The sequence below is a fragment of the Dromiciops gliroides genome, chromosome 5 (genome assembly GCF_019393635.1).
Source record: "Dromiciops gliroides isolate mDroGli1 chromosome 5, mDroGli1.pri, whole genome shotgun sequence".
NCBI lineage: Eukaryota > Metazoa > Chordata > Mammalia > Microbiotheria > Microbiotheriidae > Dromiciops > Dromiciops gliroides.
The window spans coordinates 190,505,024-190,528,114 of NC_057865.1; the positions used below are offsets into that span (position 1 = coordinate 190,505,024).

The 23,091-nt window shown below is 42.4% G+C and overlaps 1 protein-coding gene across 1 annotated transcript in view; it reads right to left on the reverse strand.

Moving 5' to 3' along the window:
* Nucleotides 1-23,091, reverse strand: part of VWF (von Willebrand factor) — a 213,719-nt gene that overhangs the window by 123,072 nt on the left and 67,556 nt on the right. The window contains exons 11-15 of the mRNA XM_043968561.1: nucleotides 13,879-14,015; nucleotides 12,516-12,654; nucleotides 11,056-11,156; nucleotides 6,426-6,621; nucleotides 4,689-4,910 (exon numbers count right to left, since the gene is read on the reverse strand). Coding sequence (XP_043824496.1) covers nucleotides 4,689-4,910; nucleotides 6,426-6,621; nucleotides 11,056-11,156; nucleotides 12,516-12,654; nucleotides 13,879-14,015 — 795 coding nt within the window. The remainder of the gene's footprint in view (nucleotides 1-4,688; nucleotides 4,911-6,425; nucleotides 6,622-11,055; nucleotides 11,157-12,515; nucleotides 12,655-13,878; nucleotides 14,016-23,091) is intronic.

Consider the following 23,091-nt stretch of genomic DNA (forward strand, 5'->3'; position numbering starts at 1 on the left):
GAATACCAAAAATTAAGAGAGAATCAGTCAAACAAATTATGGCATATAAATATAATTGATATAGTGGGAAAATGGGGTACGGGTTGGGGTTGGGGTTCTTGGGAATTCCTCTTTAAAGAATTACACCCTCTTGCACACAAAACTTAGTTAGAACAAGGTGATAGTTTATTTAGGAGCAAGGGAAGGGAAGGGTGGGGGGAGGGAAACCATGAAAGAAATCCTTAGACTTTTCATGGGGAGATTTGGCATAAAGCACATGGCTCAGAGGTACCAAATCTCCTCGAACAGGAGACCGGAAGGTACTTTTATAGGGGACTGATGGGGGTGGCCCATCTGCCCGCGAAAAGTTCCTTTAGTGAGAGAGGACCATCCCCCCTGGTGGTAGCTGGGGGAATTGGGTGAGGAGTGGAGGACCATCCCCCACTGGTAGTGACTAAAGGAATTGGGTGAGGGTGGCTATGGATCCCTCTTCAGGACACAAAGGCCGAAGCCACACCCAAACTTATCTCCCCAGGATAAGGGAGACCTGAATGAAGGGTAGGAATCCCAAGCTAGCTCAGTCCGATTTGGTTCCTCTAGGCGTTATCTGTCCTCTGGTTTAGTTTCTCAAGGAGAAGATTCCTCGGTGTACCCCAGAGAAATTCTGGGGTGCTCTGTGCCCCATGACATAATGGAACACTATTGTTCAGTGAGAAAGGGAGAGTTTCAGAGAAACCTGGGATGATTTATATGAGCAGATACAGAGTGAAGTGAACACAGTCAGAGAACAATTTACATAATTACAACATCGTAAAGACAAAAAGCTTTGGAAGAATGCAATAACTAAGTACAATTTCAGAAAACTAATGATGAAGTGTGCTGAAAAGTCCATCAGCTCTCCTGAATGAGAAGTAAGACTCAGGGTGCAAGATGAGACATATTTTTTTTTGGACATGGCCCAAACAAGATTTTTTTTTTACTTGACTGTGTATTTGTTAAAAGAGATTTTGTTTTCTTACATAAGTCAGGAGGCATTAAGAGGGAGAGAAAATAAGATTTTTGTTCATATAAAATCATCTATTTGGCATTCAAAGCCCTTTGTAATGTGGCCTCTTATCTTTCCAGTCTTTTTACATCTTACATCCTAACACATACTCTGAGATTTGGTGACACCAGCCTCCTTGGTATCCCTCACACAAGATCCTCCATCTCCCAATTCCAGGCATTGTCAGTGGCTGCCCCCAAGCCTGGAATGTTCTCCCGTCTTTTCTCTGCCTCCTGGGTTCCTTCAGATCTCAGTTACAATTCTCCTTTTATAGGAAACATTTCCTAATCCTCCTTAATTCTAGTGCCTCCCCTTTGTCCAATTTATCCTGTGTGTATCTTAATCGTACAAAGTCATTTGCATGTTGTCTCCCCCTGTTAGACAGTAAGATTCCGGAGAGCAAGAATTATCTTTTTTTTTTCTCAAAGAATTACTTTTTGCTTTTCTTTGTACTCCCACTGCTTAGCACCTTCTTAGTGCCCCGCATGTACTAGACACTTAATAAATGTTTACTGACTGACTGACTGAATGAATGAATGAATGACTCTAAGGCCTGAATGTCCAACTGATACTGAATTAGAAACTAGGTTGATGCCAACCTGATACAAGAATAGCTTGCATTTTAATGCAAGATCTTATCGGATCTTCCAACTAGATTTTAAAATAGCTGCCTCAAACTATGAAATTAATGAACATTGACAATAGCTAGATTACTCACATCCAAGTCTTTCCTCGTGGATATCTGATATTCATGAGACGAAAGACAGTCTAAACTATCAGCCAGTGCTTTTCGCATCTGAATAGACTCCAAGAATTGTTCCTTTGTACTTAAAACATGAATATTCTGATTCACTGAAGAATTCTATAAAAACACGTAATTTGGACTCTAAATTCTAATTTATTTGACTTATAAATTCTAGGGGGAAGTATATCTTTCCCGAGTAATTAAACTTTTATATTTCATCTAAAAGAAATTTAGTAGGAAAGAAATGTATTAAGAAAGCCCACTAAGCTTTGAGAAATCATGCTTTGAGCAGAAGAAAGTTGAGAAGGGGCCAAAGACAAACAGGGCAATTTTGTTACTATCATGTGAGATTTAATATACACTTTAAAATCTATACCTAACGAAAGTTCCAAATTTCCCATACAATACTCTTTTCTATTAAAACAAACTCTAGCGCAGTGGATAAAGCATTGGCCCTGGATTCAGGGGGACCTGAGTTCAAATCCGCCCTCAGACAGTCACACTAGCTGTGTGACCCTGGGCAAGTCATTTAATCCTCATTGTCCCATCCAAAAAACAAACAAACAAACAAACAAAAAATAAAACAAACCTCTAGCCAAAACTCACCTCCTCCAGAAAGCTCACTTCATTTAAATTCATCTTATTCTGATCATTCCCCAAAACTTATTTACTCAACAAGTTAATGCTGAACAAACACTCCAAAAATTGGATATCATCTTCCAGTTGCTCTCTGTGTCTGGCCTCTCTAATTAGCTTCCTAGCTCCCTAGGGAAAGGAACCACAGCAGGTATTTCTTAATGATTGTTCTCCTTCCCCCCAACACACACAGAGCAATTTAAACTTGAGCTACTAAAGCTTAAAACTACACTAAGGGGCAGCTAGGTGGCGCAGTTTATAAAGCATTGGCCCTGGATTCAGGAGGATCTGAGTTCAAATTTGATCTCAGAAACTTGACACTTACTAGATGTATGAGCCTGGACAAGTCACTTAACCCTCATTGCCCTGCAAAAACAAAAAACAAATTAAAAAACTACACTAAGACTTTTGGGACACCCTATATAGTGTTCTGAGGAAGCTAGGTGGCTCAGTGGATAGAGCACTGGGCCTAGAATCAGAAAGACCTGAGTTCAAAACCAGCCTCAGACACTGCCTAGCTGTGTGACCCTGAGCAAATCACTTCACCCTGTTTGCCTCGGTTTCCTCATCTGTAAAATGAGCTGGAAGAGGAAATGGCAAACCCCTCCAGTATCTTTACCAAGAAAACCCCAAAATGGGGTCATTACTGAAATGGCCTGACAACAATAACATACAATGTTCTAAATATCCTGGGCATTCAATTGTTCAAAGGTCAAGTTATGGTGGTCACTGTTTGAGAAGTCACAAGATCATAGGATTCAGAGCTGACAGAGATGAGGAAACTGAGCCCCTCTCCCAAAAGCAAAGAGATTTACTACGATCCCACCTCTAGTAAATGGCAAAGTCAAAAGATTACCTAATCCCAAGATTCCCTCATTTTAAACTCAGTTATCTACAACGTATATTTTGGCAGTTCTTGGTCAGCTCCCAGGAACTCTCCAAAATCTTCATCCAGGGTCCAAAAAGGTATAAGAAAGACATTTTCTTCAGGCCATAGGCTGGTGAGCATCCAATAAAAATAGTCACCCTCTAGGGGGCAGCTAGGTGGCGCAGTGGATTAAGCACCAGCCCTGGATTCAGGAGTACCTGAGTTCAAATCCGGCCTCAGACACTTGACACTTACTAGCTGTGTGACCCTGGGCAAGTCACTTAACCCCCACTGCCCCGCAAAAATTAAAAAAAAAATAGTCACCCTCTAGCTTTAAAAGGTCCTACTCTAGCTACAGGAGCAAATACAATCACGAGGGTGAACACCAACAGGGAAATCTAAGATGACACTGCGAAAGAAAAGGCCATTTTAAAAGCAGATAGACTGACACCCAGGCACCAATTTGGGAGTCAGGACCCTTTTTCTTCCTTCCATCTCCTTCAGTTCTAATTCACTTTCCAATTTGATTCCCACATCGGGCACAAGGTGGCACTAGACACAGGGAATTGCTGATACCCAGGCAAGGCAAAGAAGTGTCATGCCTTTGACAAAAATGTCTTGGGGGTATCAAGTAAGCCTGAGAAAGGCCTCCGGTATATGGGGCAGATCCTCCTTGGGGGGGGTTAATTAAAAATAAGAATCCCTCAGAAAGAGAAGGTGTGGATGAGGCTGGATTTTATACCAATGAGAGAGACCCCACACTAATAAGAACATGGGATGCTCTGAAGTACAATTAAAGCAGGACGGGACAGTATGAAGCAGGGTGGTTTTACCAAGATTCCCCTGGAAGATATTATGCCTCCATTGTTGGTCCTACGGGTACATAGATGGAAAAAAAAAGTGACTGCTATTGAAATAATACAGTCCTCACTCCTGAAAGGCCCCACCCTCGGACTTTGATCCAATGAGAACGAGTCTAGGAAAATGGTTTAGAAAATATAAAAGTCCATACGCAAAGGGATTTCTGGGACTCAGAGCAAGAGCACCGAGGATTGCAGCAATTGGAGGTAGGAGGAATATATTTACTCCTGTGGCTGAGATAGGTAGGAGCAAAAGGGAGGGAAGAGGACAAGCTAGCTTTCATCCTGGCCTAGCAACTTTCTATGTCAGCAAATCATTTTTGTTGACCTAGGTGTTAAGCTCTGTTGTTTTTAAGCAGCCAAAGGACTTCAAGTGCTTAGCACACTCTAAATTTAGCATCCTGGAAAAAGCTCCAGTTACTCCACCTAGTTAAAACTCTGCAAAGGCAGTCATTGCTATTACTTGGATCCAGCTGGGAAAAGCCCCATATATATCACTCCTCAGTCCTCCAGGAAACTGCCCAGTTGGCTCCCTGCATCAGAAGGAAATGGTACCCACCGCAGAAAGCCTGGGCTCTCTCCACTCAATCATAATGCCTTTCCTGGCACAGGCTGAGGCATAGCTGGCCACTGCTGAGCACAGGCAGTCTTTCCCATCCGAGCAAGAGCAGACATCATAGTGGCAGTTTTTTAAGTAGGGAGCTGGGCTGATCACAGAGTGGCACGCCTCAAACTTGGAGGACGTCAAGAGAGAGCAAGACTCCTCAGCATATTTGGCTGAAAGGAAAGATAAGTAGAGAGCCTGATTAATGCTTTTTTTCCCTTGACAGTATTGCAAATGTTGAGCACAGTCATGCACAGGTATCATTCACATACAGACCTAATAATGTCAACTCTCAATTATACATGAAGATGGAGGAAACTGCAATCCAATATAGCAATTTATCCATAAATGGTAGAAGCTTTTAAAAGAATTGGGTTTTGAACTGCACTGTATATATACATGTATACACAGATGTACACATATATACACATATGTGTATATGAAATCCTCAGCTTGATACACCTTCTTAATAATAATATGATTCAGAATTGGGAAGGAACTTCAATATTGAGACCACATCCATTTTATAGATGAAGAAAATGGGACCCAGAGGAGGAAGTGATTTGTCCAACATCACAGAGGTAACAACAAAACCAAACTTGCATCGTGGTCTTCTGACTCATTCCACCATATCACACAGTCTCTATGAGTTGTTTGACCTAGGCTGATAGTGAATGGAATTTGTTTTCCTTGAGCCAATAAACATTGAGAGAGACGGACCAGAAGTTGTCGATTGGGGTGTGATGGATAAGGACTGTATTTAGAGTCAGCAGATCTAGGTTTGAGTCTTGGTCTTCTACTCAAACTGGACGAATCACTCCTCCCCTCCAAGCCTCAGTGTTCTGATTTGCAAAATTAGAATAATAGAATCACTGTACAATCTACCTCCTGGGGTTGTTGGGAGGAAAACATCCAGTAAAATCCCAAGTATCTCATACACACAAGTTATTCTCACTATCCCTTCATTTAAATACTACTCTATTGTTTCATTTTGGTGTCCTGTCTCTAGCAAGTCCCATGGAAAAGTTCATAGGATTCCAGATGTGGTGCTGTCAGAAACGGTGAGCTCAGTTTTGGATGAAGCTTACTGTGTCTGACATCCAAGGGACTGTTTGGCTAAGTTCCAAGAAGCGTGACCAATAGATGCTAATTTTTTTCAGCCACAGCAGTTCCCAAAGACTATCTTCTAAGATATGGACACTGGCAATCTCTGTCAATGAAGGGAGCCCCACTACTTGCAGATCACTGAAGTTCTTAAGTATTATTTTTATCATCATTATTATTATTAGATGATAGAACAGAGATGCTTAGACTGGGGCTCATGAATTTTTTACAGATAGATAAACTATTTCAAAGTAATTGGTTCCCTTTGCAAACCCCTGAACTTTGTAAAACATAATTCTGAGGAAAGGCTTCATCAGCCTGCCAAAGAGGTCCAGAACACAAGAATGTTTAAGAGCCCCTCTGTCAGAGGGAAGCCAATGCAAGATAAAGAATTTGCACAGATCATCCATCTAGAAAATAAACAATATGCAGATAATTAAGAGTTGACTATAAAACATGTGCCTCAACCCATTCCTCCTATTTGTACCCCAACTCCCACCAAGACATAAGTTCAATGCAAGTATTATACTCAATTTAAGATAATCACATTCAGTCACTGCCCAGTCTCCTGCCCCAATACATACTTAGCCGAGGGTTAAGATTACAGGGGTCGCTGTCCTGTTTCAACAAATCTTGGCAGTCTCCATTGAGTTTCCAGCAATTTCCAAAATCTTCCACCAAAGGCTCCACCAGGCCAGAAGGGGTGAGAAAGTCATCTCCTTTGTTGCCATTGTAATTCCCACACAGACCACAAGTTTTCCCAGAGTATACTGGAGACAGCTGAGGGGAGATAACAAAGCTGACTGGGAGAGAACTCCTCTTAGCAAGCAGCCATGATTTCATTTTGCTAACAATCGTTATAATCAAATGGCTTTCAGATTCAAAAATAAATCTAGATTTAATAAAAGGCAGCTGAACCTCGGGCTGCTGGGAAAAGGAGAGTTCTCTGCAGTTCATTTGCTCTGCCAATCTATTATCTGCCTTCAGAGCCTTGCATAATAGAACTTAGAGCTGGAAGGGATAAGACAAGGAGCATTTATTACAATAATAACAACAACTCCTGTGTATATAGTACTTTGAGGTTTGGGATGTACTTTCCTCATAATAACTTTATCAAGTAGATAGTGTAGATATTATTGTCTTCCATTTGTAAAATGAGGAAACCCAGGCCCCAAAGAGGAAATGCCTTACCCAAGGTCAGACCACTCATAAGGGTCCCCTTTGTCCAAGGGGCAGTTAGAGGGTGCATCAGGCAGAATACTGGGCCTGAAGTTAGGAAGACCTAAGTTCAAATCCGGCTTTGGGTATTTAACTAGCTAGTTGCAAGAACCTGGGAAAAACATGTAACCTGGCTACCTCACTTTCCTCAACTGTAAAATGGAGATGATAATAATAATGCCTCTGTCCCAGGGTGGCTGTGAGGCTCGCATGAGATAATATTTGTAAAGCACTTACCACAGTGTCTCTGGCACATGGTAAGCACTACATAAATGGTAGCTATTATTATTATTATCAATGAATGTTTCTTCCTTCCAAGTCTAGTGCACTTCCTCTACAACAGTCCCTCTCAGAAACAGAGGCCCTTCCTCAAAGCACATTACTTCCACATTAATCTTCCACAATTAACCCCACTATGTGGACTATGGTCCCACAACACTTATGAATTCATTCCATACTGAATTCATAGAATCATAAACCTCAATGATGAGATTATCTAGCCCAATCTCTGATTTTACAAATAAAGAAACTACCTGGGGGCAGCTAGGTGGTGCAGTAGATAAAGCAGTGGCCCTGGATTCAGGAGGACCTGAGTTCAAATCCCAACTCAGACACTTGACATGTACTAGCTGTGTGACCCTGGGCAAGTCACTTAACCCTCAATGCCCCACAAAAAAAAAAGAAAGAAAGAAAGAAAAAACAAACAAACAAACTACCTGGATCATAACTCTAGAGCCAGAAGGGGAAGGTACCTTAGAGGCCAATCTAGTCCAATCCTCTCATTTTACAGATGAGAAAACTGAGGCAAAGGAAGTTTAAGTGACCTGCCCAAATTCACACAGACAATAAGTGGCAATGACAGGATTGAACCTAGGTCTTCTGACTCCAGATCCAGCAATCTTTCCATATATAATACAACTTGAGTATCCATCGTGCAGTACACACTCAAGAATTCTTTGGGTAGACATTCTGTCCTTCCTAGTAGCCCATTAGCCCCTCAAGAGCGATGTAATGGTCTATGTCTCACTGTTCTCATCTCTGATGTGATACTTTTACTACCTTTCCAACAAGAGCTGCTGTGAGGACCAAATACAATGAAATCAATAAAACTTGAATAAATAGGAAATCTCACTCTCCTCCTATTTCTTTCCCATCTCCCCACAGCACCAAGCAGAGGCTGGGCACTGAGGACGCAGTCTTGCGTGACCCAGCTTCCCTCAGGGATCTCGAAGCAGCTAATAAGAACATAAACTCAGATCTACCAAACAAATCATATATCTGAATGGCCACCGGCATCCTTGTGGGGAGGCTGGAGACAGAAAACGCTGCTTCTCCCTAATTCAAGGAGGAGGGTTGAGAAGGAATAAGTGAAGCAGACATCAGGGAAATGAGTCTGGATGACTCACTCGGGTCAGGATAAACAATCACTTTAAGACAAAGAATAGAAAAACAATCCAGAGATAAGGGTGCCTCTCCCAAGACACATTTTAACCTTCCTAAAAGCCCCCAGTCCCCCTAAGAATGTTCAGACAAGAGGAAAAGCATCAATGAGCCCTCAATGGCTCAATTTTGAGGGGTGGGTGATGGAAACATGCTTGTGGAGCTGAAGAAAACAAAAGAAGGTGGTTAGCAAGGAAGCTAAGGGCGCCTGTCAAAAAGACCATCTGAGCTGCAAGCGAAGCCTCACTGTATGTATGACCACCTCATTTTATGGATGGGGTGACTGAAACAAAGAGAGGTTAAACATTTTGCCCAGGGGGCCACACAAGTAGCAATGTCTAAGGCAAGATTTGAATCTTAGTCTTCCAGCGCCCCATCCCAATGACCTGGGTGATCCATGATGCAAACTCCAACTTGGGAAACCTCTAAACTACGTCTAATTTCCCATCATCTCTGCCTTTATCAGTTTACGGCCACAATAAGCAGTTGTTAAATCTAAACTGAGACCCCTTCCCCACATTGTATGGATTGGGTTTTATTTGGCACCAGGACTGGGAAGAGCATCCGAGAAGGCTGACTCCTACTCTTGTGGGGATCCCACAAAACCAAAAGACTCCCCTGAGGCCCTGAGAGGCCCAGACTTAGGCCCAAGGGGATCCATTCTTGGGGTCCTTTCCAAATTCTAAGAGCTATAAATCTATGCTTCTGTGAAACATGAGATTAAGTTCTCCTCAGAGCATTACATAAAACAAGAAACCATCCCGAGGCAAAATGCAAAGTAATTGAAGCATAATTGTGATATTCCCTGGTTTTCCTTGTTATGTTCCCTTCTCTCACCTGAAATCTCCATTTTCATATCCTCTAAGCCAGAGGTTGTTAACCTTTTTTGTGCCATAGACCTCAGAATGTCTGGTGAAGTCTATGGACTACTTCTTGGAATGTTTTTATATACATAAAATAAAGTGCATAGGATTCTAAAGAAAACTAATTATATGGAAATATAGCAACGCATGAATATTTTTTAAACGAGTCCATAGAATGCAGGTTAAGAAGTCTGCTCTGGCATTCAATGCCTTTATGTTGGCCAAAGACCATTACATTCTTCTCCTTCCCTTCTTCTTCTTTGTAATACTCCCCACCCCAAACCAGAATTCCCCTTCTGTTAGTGGAAAAGCAAACTCTTCAAAATTCCATAGTGATATAATGCTAGACCAAGAGTCCAGGGTTTAAATCCTGTCATTCACACTATGTGACTCAGGGCAAGTCACTCAAAGTCTTTGAGCATTATTGCCTACTCACTATTTATTTTTAAAATTAGGAGGAAAAAATAGATCAGGTAAGCTTTGCAAATAAAGCTCAGGGAAAAATTCTTAAGCAGATCTCTTAGGCATAGGGATGTTCACAAAAGATAATTTTGGTCGAATGAAAGTGAAAGGTATCTGTGCTGAAACAAAATCAAATAAAAATTCAACAGAACTAAAACAAGAAAGGAAATTGTTAAATGAGGGAGAAATTGTCACATGAGATAACTCTGATATATAAATATATGACCAAGAGCAATTGCCCAAATAACTAAATAGCCAAGGAGTATGAACTAAATTCTTGAAAAATTGCAAACTATCAGCAATCATATGAAAGATTGTTCCAGATCCTCAATAATAAGAGAAATGCACATCAAAAATAGCTCTGAATTGTCACATCATATTCAGCCAATTGACAAAGAAATATAGTAAATGGTAGAGAGGCTTTGGAAAAGCAAGCACATTAATATATTGTTGGTGGAGCTCTGAAATGGTTCAACTATTCTGGAAAGCAAGAACTCATGCTAAGAAAGGGACTAAAATGACCAAATTCTTTGAGCCTATATCTCAAGGATGTCAAAGAGAAAAGTAAAAGGTCCTATATTCATCAAAATATTCATAAGAGCACTCTTTTTGTTAGTAAAGAACTGAAAACAAACCCCGTGGATTAGGGAATGGAAAACCAAATTGTGGTAAACATTGTGGTATATAATAGAACATTTTTGTTGTTCTTGTTGAATCGTTTCAGTCATGTCTGACTCTAATCCTATTTTGGGGTTTTCTTGGCAAAGATACTAGAGTGGTTTGCCATTTCCTTCTCCAGCTTATTTTACAGATGAAGAAACTAAGACAAGCAGAGTTAAGTGACTTGCCTAGGGTCACACAGCTAGTAAATGTCAGGCCAGCTTTGAATTCAAGAAGAATTTTCCTGACTCCAGGCCCAGCCCTCTATCCACTGTGCCACCCAACTGTGATAAAAGGTCACTCTATCCTTGGGGCTTATTCCCTTGGGACCCTCTGAATCCCTAAATCTGAACAATCCCAATAGTTAAATGAGAACAGCCAGAAACCAAAAGCCAGATTACAGGAAACAAGAGAATCCTGTTCTTGACTCTGGGAGTGTAGAGGCTGAGTGCAGAAAATGGAATTCTTTCCCCACCACACAAAGTCATTCTTGCTTCAATCATATAAGGGGACTTTTGTGAGGGCCCCTGGCTGTGGGAGATGAAGGAGGAGGCTCTCAAAGGGGACTTGCCTTCACCAGTAGCTTCCCACTCCCATCCCAGTCTATCTGCAGGTCCTCTCCATAGGTAAGGTGCACTGAGGCCATCACGGTCCGCTGGATCCTGAGGTCACCTAAAACAGAGTAGGCACCAGGATTTAGGCAAAGCAGGGTACAGAGGGCTAGGAAATGCAGATAGTGCTAACAATGAAAAAATGCAGCAGGATATAAGGAAAGTTGAGCACCCCAGGAAGGAAGCCAAAGTGAGCATGGAGTTTGGGGAAAACGAGAGGAGGAAGATATCTGCATTCCCACACCTTGCACCATCTCTCTACTGCCACAAGAGGGTGACAGAGGCTGCTGTGAATTAAGATTGACCTGCAGGGGAGCAGGATTTGCAATAGAATACTCATTCTTTCTGTAAAGACTAGACCTGTGATTTCATTAGTTAAAAGGAACTCCCAGGTGAAGAGACTTCCCCTACCAATGCAGGTTCGTCATCTTTTTTTTTTTTTCAATTTATAGTCTTTTCTACATAGATTTTTCTTTCTTTCTTTTCTTTCTTTTTTTTTTTTTTTTGGTGAGGCAATTGGGGTTAAGTGACTTGCCTAGGGTCACATAGCTAGTAATTGTTAAGTGTCTGAGGCCGGATTTGAACTCAGGTCCTCCTGAATCCAGGGCCGGTGCTCTATCCACTCTGCCACCTAGCTGCCCCAATTTATAATCTTTTATATAGTGTTGCCTGGGGCCCTGAGATGTCAAGTGATTTGCCCTGGTCCACATAGTCAGTGTGTCCAGCCTGGAGTCAGGTCTTACTGTTTTCAAGGCAACTCCCTATCTAGGACACCACACTGACACTAATTTTATTATAAACTTATATATATATATATATATATATATGTATATATATATATGTATATATATATATGTATATATATATATGCAATATACATGATTATAGGTATATGCATATACATATATAGGTGTAAATATTTTTAAATCTCAGTCTTATATGTATAGAGCTTTACAATTTTAAAAGTTCTTTCACAAAACAAGTTAGCTAATTTGATCTTCAAAGCAACCAGATGAGATAGCAACTCAGCAGGTTTTATTCAGTTGGGTTCTATGTCCCACTTTATTTATGACAAACTGGTTAAGGGATTTGCCTAAGCTTACATGACTAGTAAAGGACCAAGTGAAGACTAGAACCAGGTCTTCAAAAAAGCAAGTCTTCTTTCCACCTAGGCAACTAGGGGGCAAAGTGGCTGGAGTGCTGGATCTGGAGTCAGGAAGACCTGAGTTCAAATTCAGCCTTAGACACTTGACACTTACTAGCTGTGTGACCCTAGGCAAGTCACTTAACTCTCATTGCCCCACAAGAAAAAAAAAGCACAAACAACAAAAAAAAGAATATGGGAAGAAGTAAGCCATTTGTTCTGGAGGAAGAGAGAAGAAAGTGCCAACCCCACCCTTGAGATACAAGGGATGCTTACCTTGTATTAGGGGGATCTGAATGTCCTGTCCATCTAGTGAGACCAGACCCCCATGCTTCAACTTCACAATACTGTTGTGCAGGTGAAGGAGCCGGAGGGTGACCGAGCGAGTACAAACAGCATCTGGGTCATTGGCACACTGCAGAGAGAGAAAGAGGCGTGACAGGGTTTTTAACACACATACATATATACATACATGTATATATGCTTACTTATTTATATAAAGAAGAGCATGACAGTTACATATTATATAAATATATATGTATTTATATATTTATGCTACAATAGCCAGCACATGCCACTATCCCTAAAACTGTCCCCACTCAGGAACAGAAATTTCTCAACTCCCTAGAGAACCTAGCCCGACTTATCCGATTCCCCTCCCATCCCCTCCCACAATTTTTTTTAGGTCTACTGTCCATCACTGCTAGGGTTTTCCATAACTGTGATTAAACTCTCACAATCCTCTTTGGCCTTGGTTTCCTACGGAAAAGAGAAGAGAGTATCAATCCCAGGAAGAGGCCAAGTGTGTAACCATTTCGAGGCTCTGATTGTATCCTAACTGATCTGCCCTGTTTGGAGATTGGATAAACTAGATGACTTCTTCAAGTTCCTTTCAGTCAAGACAACAGGGATGGATTCCAGGCTAAACAAGAGGCTTAATGAAATCATGGAATCTCAGACATCAAGGAGACTTTGGAGTTCACCTAGCCAAACCTGAGGCAGGGGGTTAGATTTGATGACCTCTAAATCCATGAGCTTCTCTGAAAACCATGGGCTTCAGAGAATAGTGTAGATCTCATGATTTCCTAAATCAGTCCATTCCACTTTGCAAACACTTCTAATTGCTAGAGGTTATTCTTTAATTCAAACCAAAATCCACATCCCCATTATTTCCACACTCTGGTCCTAGTTCTTCCCTTTGGGCCAAGTAATCCTTCTTCCACATGAAAGTCTTTTACATTCTTGAAGACAATTATCATCAATTATCTGCAATAAGTCTTCTCTTTTATGAGCCAATCAGCTCCAGTTCCTTCGACCTCAGGGTATGGCTTTGCAGTCTCTTCACCCTTGCCATTCACCATTCTTTGGAAGGGTTACTGTTTGTCCTGGTCTTTCCTGAAATGTGACTACTAAAACTAAACACATTCACCCAAAAGGAATCAGTCTAGCCATAGTCTTACAATGAGACAATAATTCCCCTTGTCCCAGACACTATTTATCGGATCAACATAAAATAAAACAGGCGGAAAAGAGACGTGTTCCCCTCATATAAATAACGTCACTCTGTGCTCCCGCCTCCCCCAAAAGAGTGCCACTGGGAGCTACCTCCTCCCCCCACCATTCACAAAAGGCAGCTCACCTGGACGGTTTCTATGATAATGGAGAAGGTGTGATCTTGACAATCCCGGGCCAGTAAATACTGGCAGATCCCACTGAAGGTAAAGTACTTGTTGTCAAAACTCTTGAAATGAGACTGGCCAGTTACCAGACACTCTCCTGGAGGAACACAAAGGAAAGGAGGAAGAGGAAGAGAAGAGGAATTTTGACGGTCATGTAAAATGTGAAAGAGGTACAAGACGATGTTGGGAGTGAGTCAATTTTTCCACACTTCCAAGCCATCCTCAAAAACTTTAAAGAAACTGAATCAAACTGTTCTTGCATTCATTCATTCACCAAACCTCTGCCGAATGCAGCCATAAGCAGCAGAGAGTACTAAGATGAATGGCAGGAGAAAGAATCACAAGATCATAAGGATCAGAGGCACAGACCTCAGAGCCCATAAAGTCCAACCCCTTTATTTTACAGATGAGGAAACTGAGGACCAAGGAAGTTCAATGATTTGCCCAGTCACGTAGGTAAATATCAGAGCAGGATTTTAATCCAGGTCCTCTGGGCAGCAAGGTGGCACAGTGGATAGAGTGCCCTGCCTGGAGTTAGGAAGACTCATCCTCCTCAGTTCAAATCTGGCCTCAGATACTTAGTAGCTGTGTGACCCTGGGCAAGTCACTTAACCCTGTTTGCTTCATTTTCTTCATCTGTAGAATGAGCTAAAGAAAGAAATGGCAAACTACTCCAATATCTTTGCCAAGAAAACCCCAAATGGGGTCATGAAGAGTTGGACATGACTGAAAAATGACCCAACAACAACAAAATCTCTGACTCTGGAGGAACCAGTACTCTATAGGATGATACAAAATAAATGCAATACAAGATACATTGTGATAAGTTGCCATAAGAGGGGAGTTAAAAAGATCATTAAATCTTGATCTTAGAACACGCACAGGCCATGCGTCGTTGTCTTCAGCCCAGACCTTCTCTACTCTCCACCCTCCCAACTGTACCTCTAGAGGCCACAAGTGCCCAGAAGGAACTGAACCACTTAACTCTGAAGGAAGGAAGGAAGGAAGGAAGGAGCCAAGCATCCTCATCTTCCCCCTAGCCATCTTCTACCCTCTCCCCAAGCCTCTTTCTCCTCACTCCCATTTTCTACCTCTGCTCAAATAATTATAAGCAAATTAATATTACCATTGCCTCTGGACTTGGATGGGGGTGTGGGGGGCAGGACACAATCTGGATTTCAGGGACACAAAAGGACTGTCAGGGATTTGACAAAACGGAAAAGGATTGGGGGGGCGGGGCAATGAGGGTTAAGTGACTTGCCCAGGGTCACACAGCTAGTTAGTGTCAAGTGTCTGAGGCCAGATTTGAACTCAGGTCCTCGGTGCTTTATCCACTGTGCCACCTAGCTGCCCCGGAAAAGGAATTTTCTAACCCCAATTCAGATAGTTGTCTGGAGCCAAGCATCTTGAGTTCGTACCAGGAGTAAGTTGCTCAAAAGAAGACATAAAATTTCTGCCTGGGGCATTCTTTGGGCTTTTTAATTGGCTGCCTGACTGGGTTCGGTGGCTCACAGCTCTAAGCTATGCACTAAAAGAGCTGGCTATATTGTTCCCAGCTAGAAAGAGATTTTATTGTTGTTTTTGTTGTTGTTTGATGATGAGTCATTTCAAACGTACCCTACTCTCTGTGACCCCATTTGGGATTTCCTTGGCAAAGATACTGGAGTTGTTTGCCATTTCCTTCTCCAGCTCATTTGACAGATGAGGAAACTGAGGCAAGCAGGGTGAAGTGACTTTCCTGGGGTCACACAGCTAGGAAGTGTCTGAGGCCAGATTTGAACTCAGCAAGATGAGTCTTCCTGACTTCAGTCCCAGCACCTTATCCACTGTGCCACCTAGCTGCCCTTTATTGTTATATCCCGGGTAGGTGGTAAGAAAAAGTGGCAGATGGCCTGGAAAGACCAGTATGTGTTATCAGAAAGCAGCTCAGAGAAAATTATGCCCGAGGGTGAGGGGTGGGGAGAGAGAGAGTAGGGCTCACCATAATGACAGCAGCAGCAGTTATGGCCTGCCCTGCAGTTCTGGGTGCCACTGGGTAGCCCTCCTATGTGTAGACTTAAGATCCTAAGATCTATGATTCTGTATGAGTTTTCCCAACCATGCTCCCCCCTGGGCATGCTGATCTCTCCATCTGTGCTCTCCATGTACGTTCTCTGACCACAGTGGCTTCCTGGCATGTGTACCCCTTCATGCAGGCTCCCTGGCCACCAATGTTATCTTCATGGGAGCCTACAGATGTTTTCCCTAACCATGCATTTTCTATGTGAATATGCCTTCCATGCCACAGTTATCCAGGAGAACATGCACCTGATATATGCATAGGGAGACTTACTTTTGTCACTTTATTTGTTATACTCTTTCATAAATGTCCATAACTTTGAGCTAACGTGCCCTCTACTTGACTGATAAAAGTAAACCCATTAGTTTATGAGAGATTGTGAGCTAAGGCTTGGGTTAAATGCTGACCCTTAGAGTGCTTCAAACATCAGGTAGCTTTCTAGGGGGTCCAGGTGCTTCATTCATAGAGTGTTATTTTTAAATGTCCTGAATTTCCTTGAGTTGTGATTTCTGAACTAGGTTTGCAAGACTCAACAGAACCCATAACATAATTTCTGAATAAGGCAGAAAGGTGAGTATGACAAAGTACATCCCCAGGTATCTTGAATAGCAAGTAAACAAAACCATTGATAGGTAGAAGTTCTTGAAACTCCAAAAGAGAGCTCAGTACCCTTTACTTTCCCAACCTCCCCTATGAGATGATTCTCAGAACAACCTCACAATTCCCCTCTCCCCCCATCCTGTTCATATGCCCCAGCTGCCTTCCTACAGTTCTAGCCCCGTGGCTGCATCCTGGACCAATGAAAAGCTCAGAACACCATCTGGCCATGATCTCATCACGGGTGCCTGGGAAGTACCGACCTCAGCAACCTAAATCCCCAGCCCGGGCTGACACTGTCTGTGGGTTAAAAATTAAACCCTTTCCCCACCCCAAAATACTTCCTTAGGCCTACTCTGTTACTTTAACTCTCTCTACCCCTAACCCCCTGGCTCCCTGGGATTAATTTGCTGCCTGCCAGGCATACCACATACTAGGGGGCATTTGTCCATACTGGGGTCTCTGCCAGCATCTCCAATGCTCTCTACCCCTCCCCTTTGCTCAGGGCACTCCCTGCTCTAGTGTCTGAGGCAACTGCCCACAATAGATGCATTGAGGCAGAAAGAGCAGCCTGGAACTCTTCCCAATTTTCCTTTGTAGTGTTCCTTCTGTCTGTCCTCATCTTTGTCTCTAAAAGTGACACACTTTAAAGAAAAAGAAAAATATGTATACAGATTCCTTTTTCTCCAAAAATAATAACAGGTATATATATTTATCTATCTATCCACACACAAAAAACATACATGTGTATGTGTGTGTAAATATATATACAATGCTGTGGTTACAGTCTAGATACACACACACACACACACACACACACACACATATACACACTATACCATTTCCAAAAAAAGAAATGCCTTAAGCCCTAAAATTTAGGGATTGGAAACAATAGACTACATCTGAGGCCTGAGGTCCCTTTAAGAGATTGTCCTATAACCAGAAACATCCTGGCTTCCCTCCAGGGGCTAACAATAGGCCCTGTCAGGCAGCCAGGGAGTCACCAAGGGCAACAAGGGAGATTCCGTCTCTACTTCTGTTTAAAGCTGGATTCTCTTTGATGAATTGAGGCTGGAGTCTTTCTCACTGGGGCTCCACAGCCCTGTTAGTTTCCCTGTTTGGAACCCTCCAAGACCAAAAGACAGCCAAGGTATTCATCAGGTGTAAAAGCCAAAAAGCAGACAGCCCAGGAAACCTTAGGAAACAACCAACTCTTTTAACTGCCTAGAAACTTAGAAAAACCGCCCCCTTCCAAGCTTCTGCCTAGTCCTTTTTAGGAATAAGGGGAAGGACACCGAGCTTCCCCCTCGGATTGGGCCTCTAAGATTCATGCCACAAGGTGTAAGAGGACACACAGGTTCCACTCTCCTCTAGCAATAATGCCCCAGGTGCTCCCCCACTCTCCCAGTTACCTTAGGGAGAAGGAGGAGAGAGAAAGGAAAAAGGAGAGAATGAAGGAGAGGGAAGGTTACAAGGTCATTATCAGCACGGACTCTGGTGGAGTTCTTGACTGTAAAAATGAAGTGAGGGTGAAGAATAGGAGAAAGGAAGAAAATTCCAGGCTGGCTGCAAAGAATGCTGGAAGTGTTGAATGCAGTGATATGACTAGAAAAGCCTCCCAGAGAAGCCTTAGGAAACCAGTAATGTCCTAGACATACAAACAAGCCATTCCTGTCAAGTACTTTGGCCCCTTTGCAATGAGATGGGTGGGAGTTCCTCCCGGGTCCCTCTCCTTCTTCTGGCTATGATTCTTATCTAAAGAAGAAATTCATCCTCTTTCAACCTCTTACTGCTGCCCAGGAAAAGAGAAGTCATTAGAAGTCTTGGAAATCTCTGCTATCTAATGCCCTGGGCCAGTTTCCTGTTCAGACACTCAAGATTTAGGGATCCTAGAGTTGAGAAGAAGCAGAAATCTAAATATTGTGTTTAGCTTATCTCATTCAAACAATCCGTGGAAGAAGCTGGAACTGCAGGAAACCAGAGAGCCCCTGCTAATTAAGATGTTGTATTGCAATGTCACTGAGCAAGGCCCTTCGTTCGTTTGTCCCACCAAAGATCAGGGTCAGTTATTATAATGACATGGATTCTGCCAGGCTAACACCCATCCTCCTCCCAAACAGGCAACCGCAGAGGCTTCAGCAGAAGAGCCTCGGGGAATGAAGGGAAGGGTCATAGAGAATCATCCTCCACTAATCCCGGGCACACCAACAGATTGGTGAATAAACACGTGTTAGGATGGGGAAAGGGGTCTCACCTGCTGGATGAAAGCCTCTCCTTTCTACAGGATCTTAAAGTTTCTGAAGTGTTTTCAGAACTATCCTTTGAGGAAGGTGGTATTGATATTTTTACCCCCATTTTAAAGATGATAAAGCCAAGAGGTGAAGTGTCTTGTCTAATTCAATTCATACAACTAGTACACAGCATAACTGAGATGTAAAGACACTTCTTTTTTTTCTCTACATCCAGGGTTCTCTCCATTGGGCCATGATGGCACGTTAGCATTAGCTCTCTGAGTTCAAATCCCAGCTCTGTCGTTTTCCAACTGTGTGGCCATGGACAAATCACTTATCCTCACTGGGTCTTTCTCATATATAAAATAATTGCTATTGTTGTTGTTATTGTTATTATTACATAGCTAACATTTATATAGCACTTTCGATGCCCCAGGCACTGTGTTAAGCACTTTACAATTATTATATCATTTGATCCCAACAAGAATCCTGAGAGGTAGGTATTATTATCCCAACATTTTTGTTGTTGTTGTTGTTATTTAGTCATTTCAGTTGTGTCTGACCCTTCACCCCATTTGGAGTTTTCTTGGCAAAGATACTGGAATGGGGGGCAGCTAGGTGGCACAGTGGATAAAGCACCAGCCCTGTATTCAGGAGGACCTGAGTTCAAATCCGGCCTCAGACACTTGACACTTATTAGCTGTGTAACCCTGGGCAAATCACTTAGCCCTCATTGCCCCATTAAAAAAAAAAGATACTGGAATGCTTTGCCGTTTCCCTCTCTAGCACATCTTACAGATCAGGAAACTGAGCCAAACAGAGGGTAAGTGACTTTCCTGAGGTCATGGAGGTAGTAAGGTCCATGGCTGGATTTGAACTCAGTTCTCCCTGACTCCAAGCCCAGCATTCTTCCCATTATGCCAATATACCAAGCCTTTCCTAATCCTCTTTAATTTTAATGTCTTCTCTCGGAGATTATCCTCCCCCGATTTACACTTGTTTGTACAATAACTGCTGCATGTTGTCTGCCCCCATTAGACTATGAGATGCTTGAGAGCAGGAGCTGTCTGTTGCCTTTCTCTGTGTCCCCAGTACTTAGCAAAGTGCCTAGAATATAGTAGGCCCTTAATAAATGCTAGCTGACTGATGGACTGATTAAATTACACGAATAAATTGCATGATTAGGAGGAAAACATTTGCAAGATGTGTAGCACCATAGAAATGGGAGGTTTTTATTCCCAGAATCCATATTTAAGGTCCCTGGTTTTTGTTCCTAAGTCTCTGATTTAGTGCTCATTTATTTGAGTTAATTTAGTTTTTGTCCAAATCATATAATCCTATTGTTTCCCATATAATCCAACTAAGAAAATGTCAGCATCTGCTCTCAGCAAATGTACTGACTTCCCTATGACAGACATTTTTGTGAAACAAACACAAAGGGATAATGGATGGAAGGTCTTTAAAGTGTCCTATGGGCCTTTTACCTCCTTTCTATAAGGACCACCCTGATGTCATTTAGATCTCAGGAGTATATGGACACATGCAGGTGTTCATAGTTGTCACCAAGACTAGACGCATGGATGTTTTCATTAGAAGACATCTATTTATTGTTTAAAAGATAATGCTTTAGGCTTAAGGGAAGATGATCATTCAATCCAAAGAATCAGAAAGGACTAAGATGAAATTGAGGGCAACTAGGTGACAATAGATAGATTGCAGAGCCTGGAGTCAGGAAGACCTGAGTTCAAATATGGCCTCAGACACTAGATGTGAGACCCTGAGCAAGTCCCTTAATCCTGTTTGTCTCCATGTCCTCATCTGTAAAATGAGCTGGAGAAGGAAATGGCAAGTCCCCCCCCCCCCGCCCCAAATGGGATTACAAAAAGTCAGACACAAGTGAACAACAACAAAGATGAACTGTATGTGCAGTCAGGTGACAAGTCAGAAACTACAAGCAGTCTTGCATATGAACATAAACCATTGGCATTTGGGAGAAGTCAAAAAAGAGTGAATTTTGTTGTGGATTTCAGAGACATTGTTCAGTACCCTCGACTAAGAGACAATGTAGTCAGTTGAAAGAACTGGGAGCTGGGATATGTGAGTTTCAGTTCCAATACCACAACTAACTTGGCAGAGTTCTACCTTGGGCATGTCATGACGGTGCCTGACTTCTAGAAGTTTCTCCATAAATGTGACACTTCTCCCTGTCTCAGTTTACTCATTTCTAGTTCTAAATCTATGATCCTGTCATCTTGTGAATCTTTCAGGTCACTTCTTTTCTAAGTTCTACAATTCCAAAAGGGGAGTTTGGCTATCCAATTGCCAGAAATGCTGCTAGGATTAGCCAGAACTTGACTCACATGTAATTAAAGGGAGATGTTAGAACACATTGGAAATTACTCTGAAAAAAAAGTGGGAGGGAGGAGTAACAACTTCTCCTGGAGGGCTTCTCTCTCAACTAGGAAAGTAGGAGAACTTGGAGACCAGTACCCAGAATGCCCTCCTCAGACTCTACAGAGCTCTGGCTGAACCCAAATCTTGACAGTCTCTTCAGGGCTACTCCCACCAGGTCCCACCATCCCTGACACATTCTCTTCCTTTCCCTTCTGCCTCTACGCCATGCTCTTTTCCCCAATGTTAACATTTTTTTTTAATTGATGTGACCTAGAGCACATCAATCTCTATTTCTCTGAGATAGTTTCCTCATTTGTAAAATTGGGGTATGTTTACACTGCTCACCTTACGGAATTGTTGTGGGGAAAGAGATTTATAAATATTAAAGCACAATAGGGGGCGGCTAGGTGGCGCAGTGGATAAAGCACCAGCCCTGGATTCAGGAGTACCTGAGTTCAAATCCGCCCTCAGACACTTGACACTTACTAGCTGTGTGACCCTGGGCAAGTCACTTAACCCCCATTGCCCCGCATTAAAAAAAAAAAAAAAAAGCACAATAGACATTGATGCTGCTACATTCCAGATATATCTGATACATGAATTTCTCTTAGTACTATCTATTTCAAATGCAATGCTTACTGTGAGAGGTGGCATCCTTAGTAGGTAAAACTGGCCTTGTGAAGTTAATTCATGGATACTAGATAGATCCCAAGGACTGCTAGAGGGGGGAAATGGATAGAGTGCCCAGCCTAGAGTCAGGAAGACTTGTCCTTCTGTGTTCAAATCTGGCCATAGATACAGTAGCTGTGTGACCCTGAAATCACTTAACCCTGTTTGCCCCATATCTGTAAAAATGAGCTGGAAAAGGAAATGGCAAACCACTCCAGTATCTTTGTCAAGAAAACCCCAAATGGGGTCATGAAGAGCTGGACACAACTGAAAAATGACGGAAAGAAAGCCCCTAACTCTTCCCATATGAAAAAACCTCCCTCATCTCCAAGCTGATGCTTGAAATTCTGGTTAGAGGTGTATTCCTTTGGCTTATGACTGTATCCCATGTTAAAATGCAAATCTCCCTGGGAGGGAATAACATATTAAGCCAAATTAATCATTCATACCTCAGTGTGAATTCATTTACTAAATCCTTTCCTGAGGATATTTTTGAGGGGGGTCTGGGGATGAAGGAAGCTGGAAAGTACAAAAGGAAGCAAGGACTACATTCAAATATTACCTGCCCAATTTTGCCCAAGGCTAGATTTATTAACCTGCCCCTGCATGAAAACACACCTGTACACCATGCAGCCTTCCTCTGGAGCACCACCTTCTCTATCCTCTATCCTTCCTCTCCCTGACCCTTACACTAGTATTTCTTTAGTTTTACACTCCTTCTATCAACCTCTTCTGCAACGTATAGTCAGACCGCTGCCTAGAGGGCCTTGGCAAAGTTAAATGACTTGCCTTTGGTCACACAACCATCATGTGTCAGAGGCAGGACTCGAATCCAGGCCTTATTGACTTTGAGGTCAATGTTCTATCTTCAAGTTGCCGACAGTGTAACCATCTCTAATGATAGAAATTCCAAATGGGATTGCTTGGTGCTGTGGTTTCCGAAAATCTTTGGTCATGGCCAGTTCTTTTGATTGGATATTTAGAGGATTCTACTGTCTGCTTTAAGTACAAGGTCCCACAAGGTCCCTCACCCCTCCAAGTCTAGAATGTATGCTTTTTAAAAATGCATTTCCTGTTGACCCATCAGCCCAGAGGGTTACAAGTCCCTACAGCTCCACCCAAAGCTACACCTCTAGTCAAGCAAGCCATGGAAAAGACATCAAAGACAAAAACCCAACTGTATTCTCTCTCTTCTAATCCCTAAAACACCTAAGCTTTCTGAA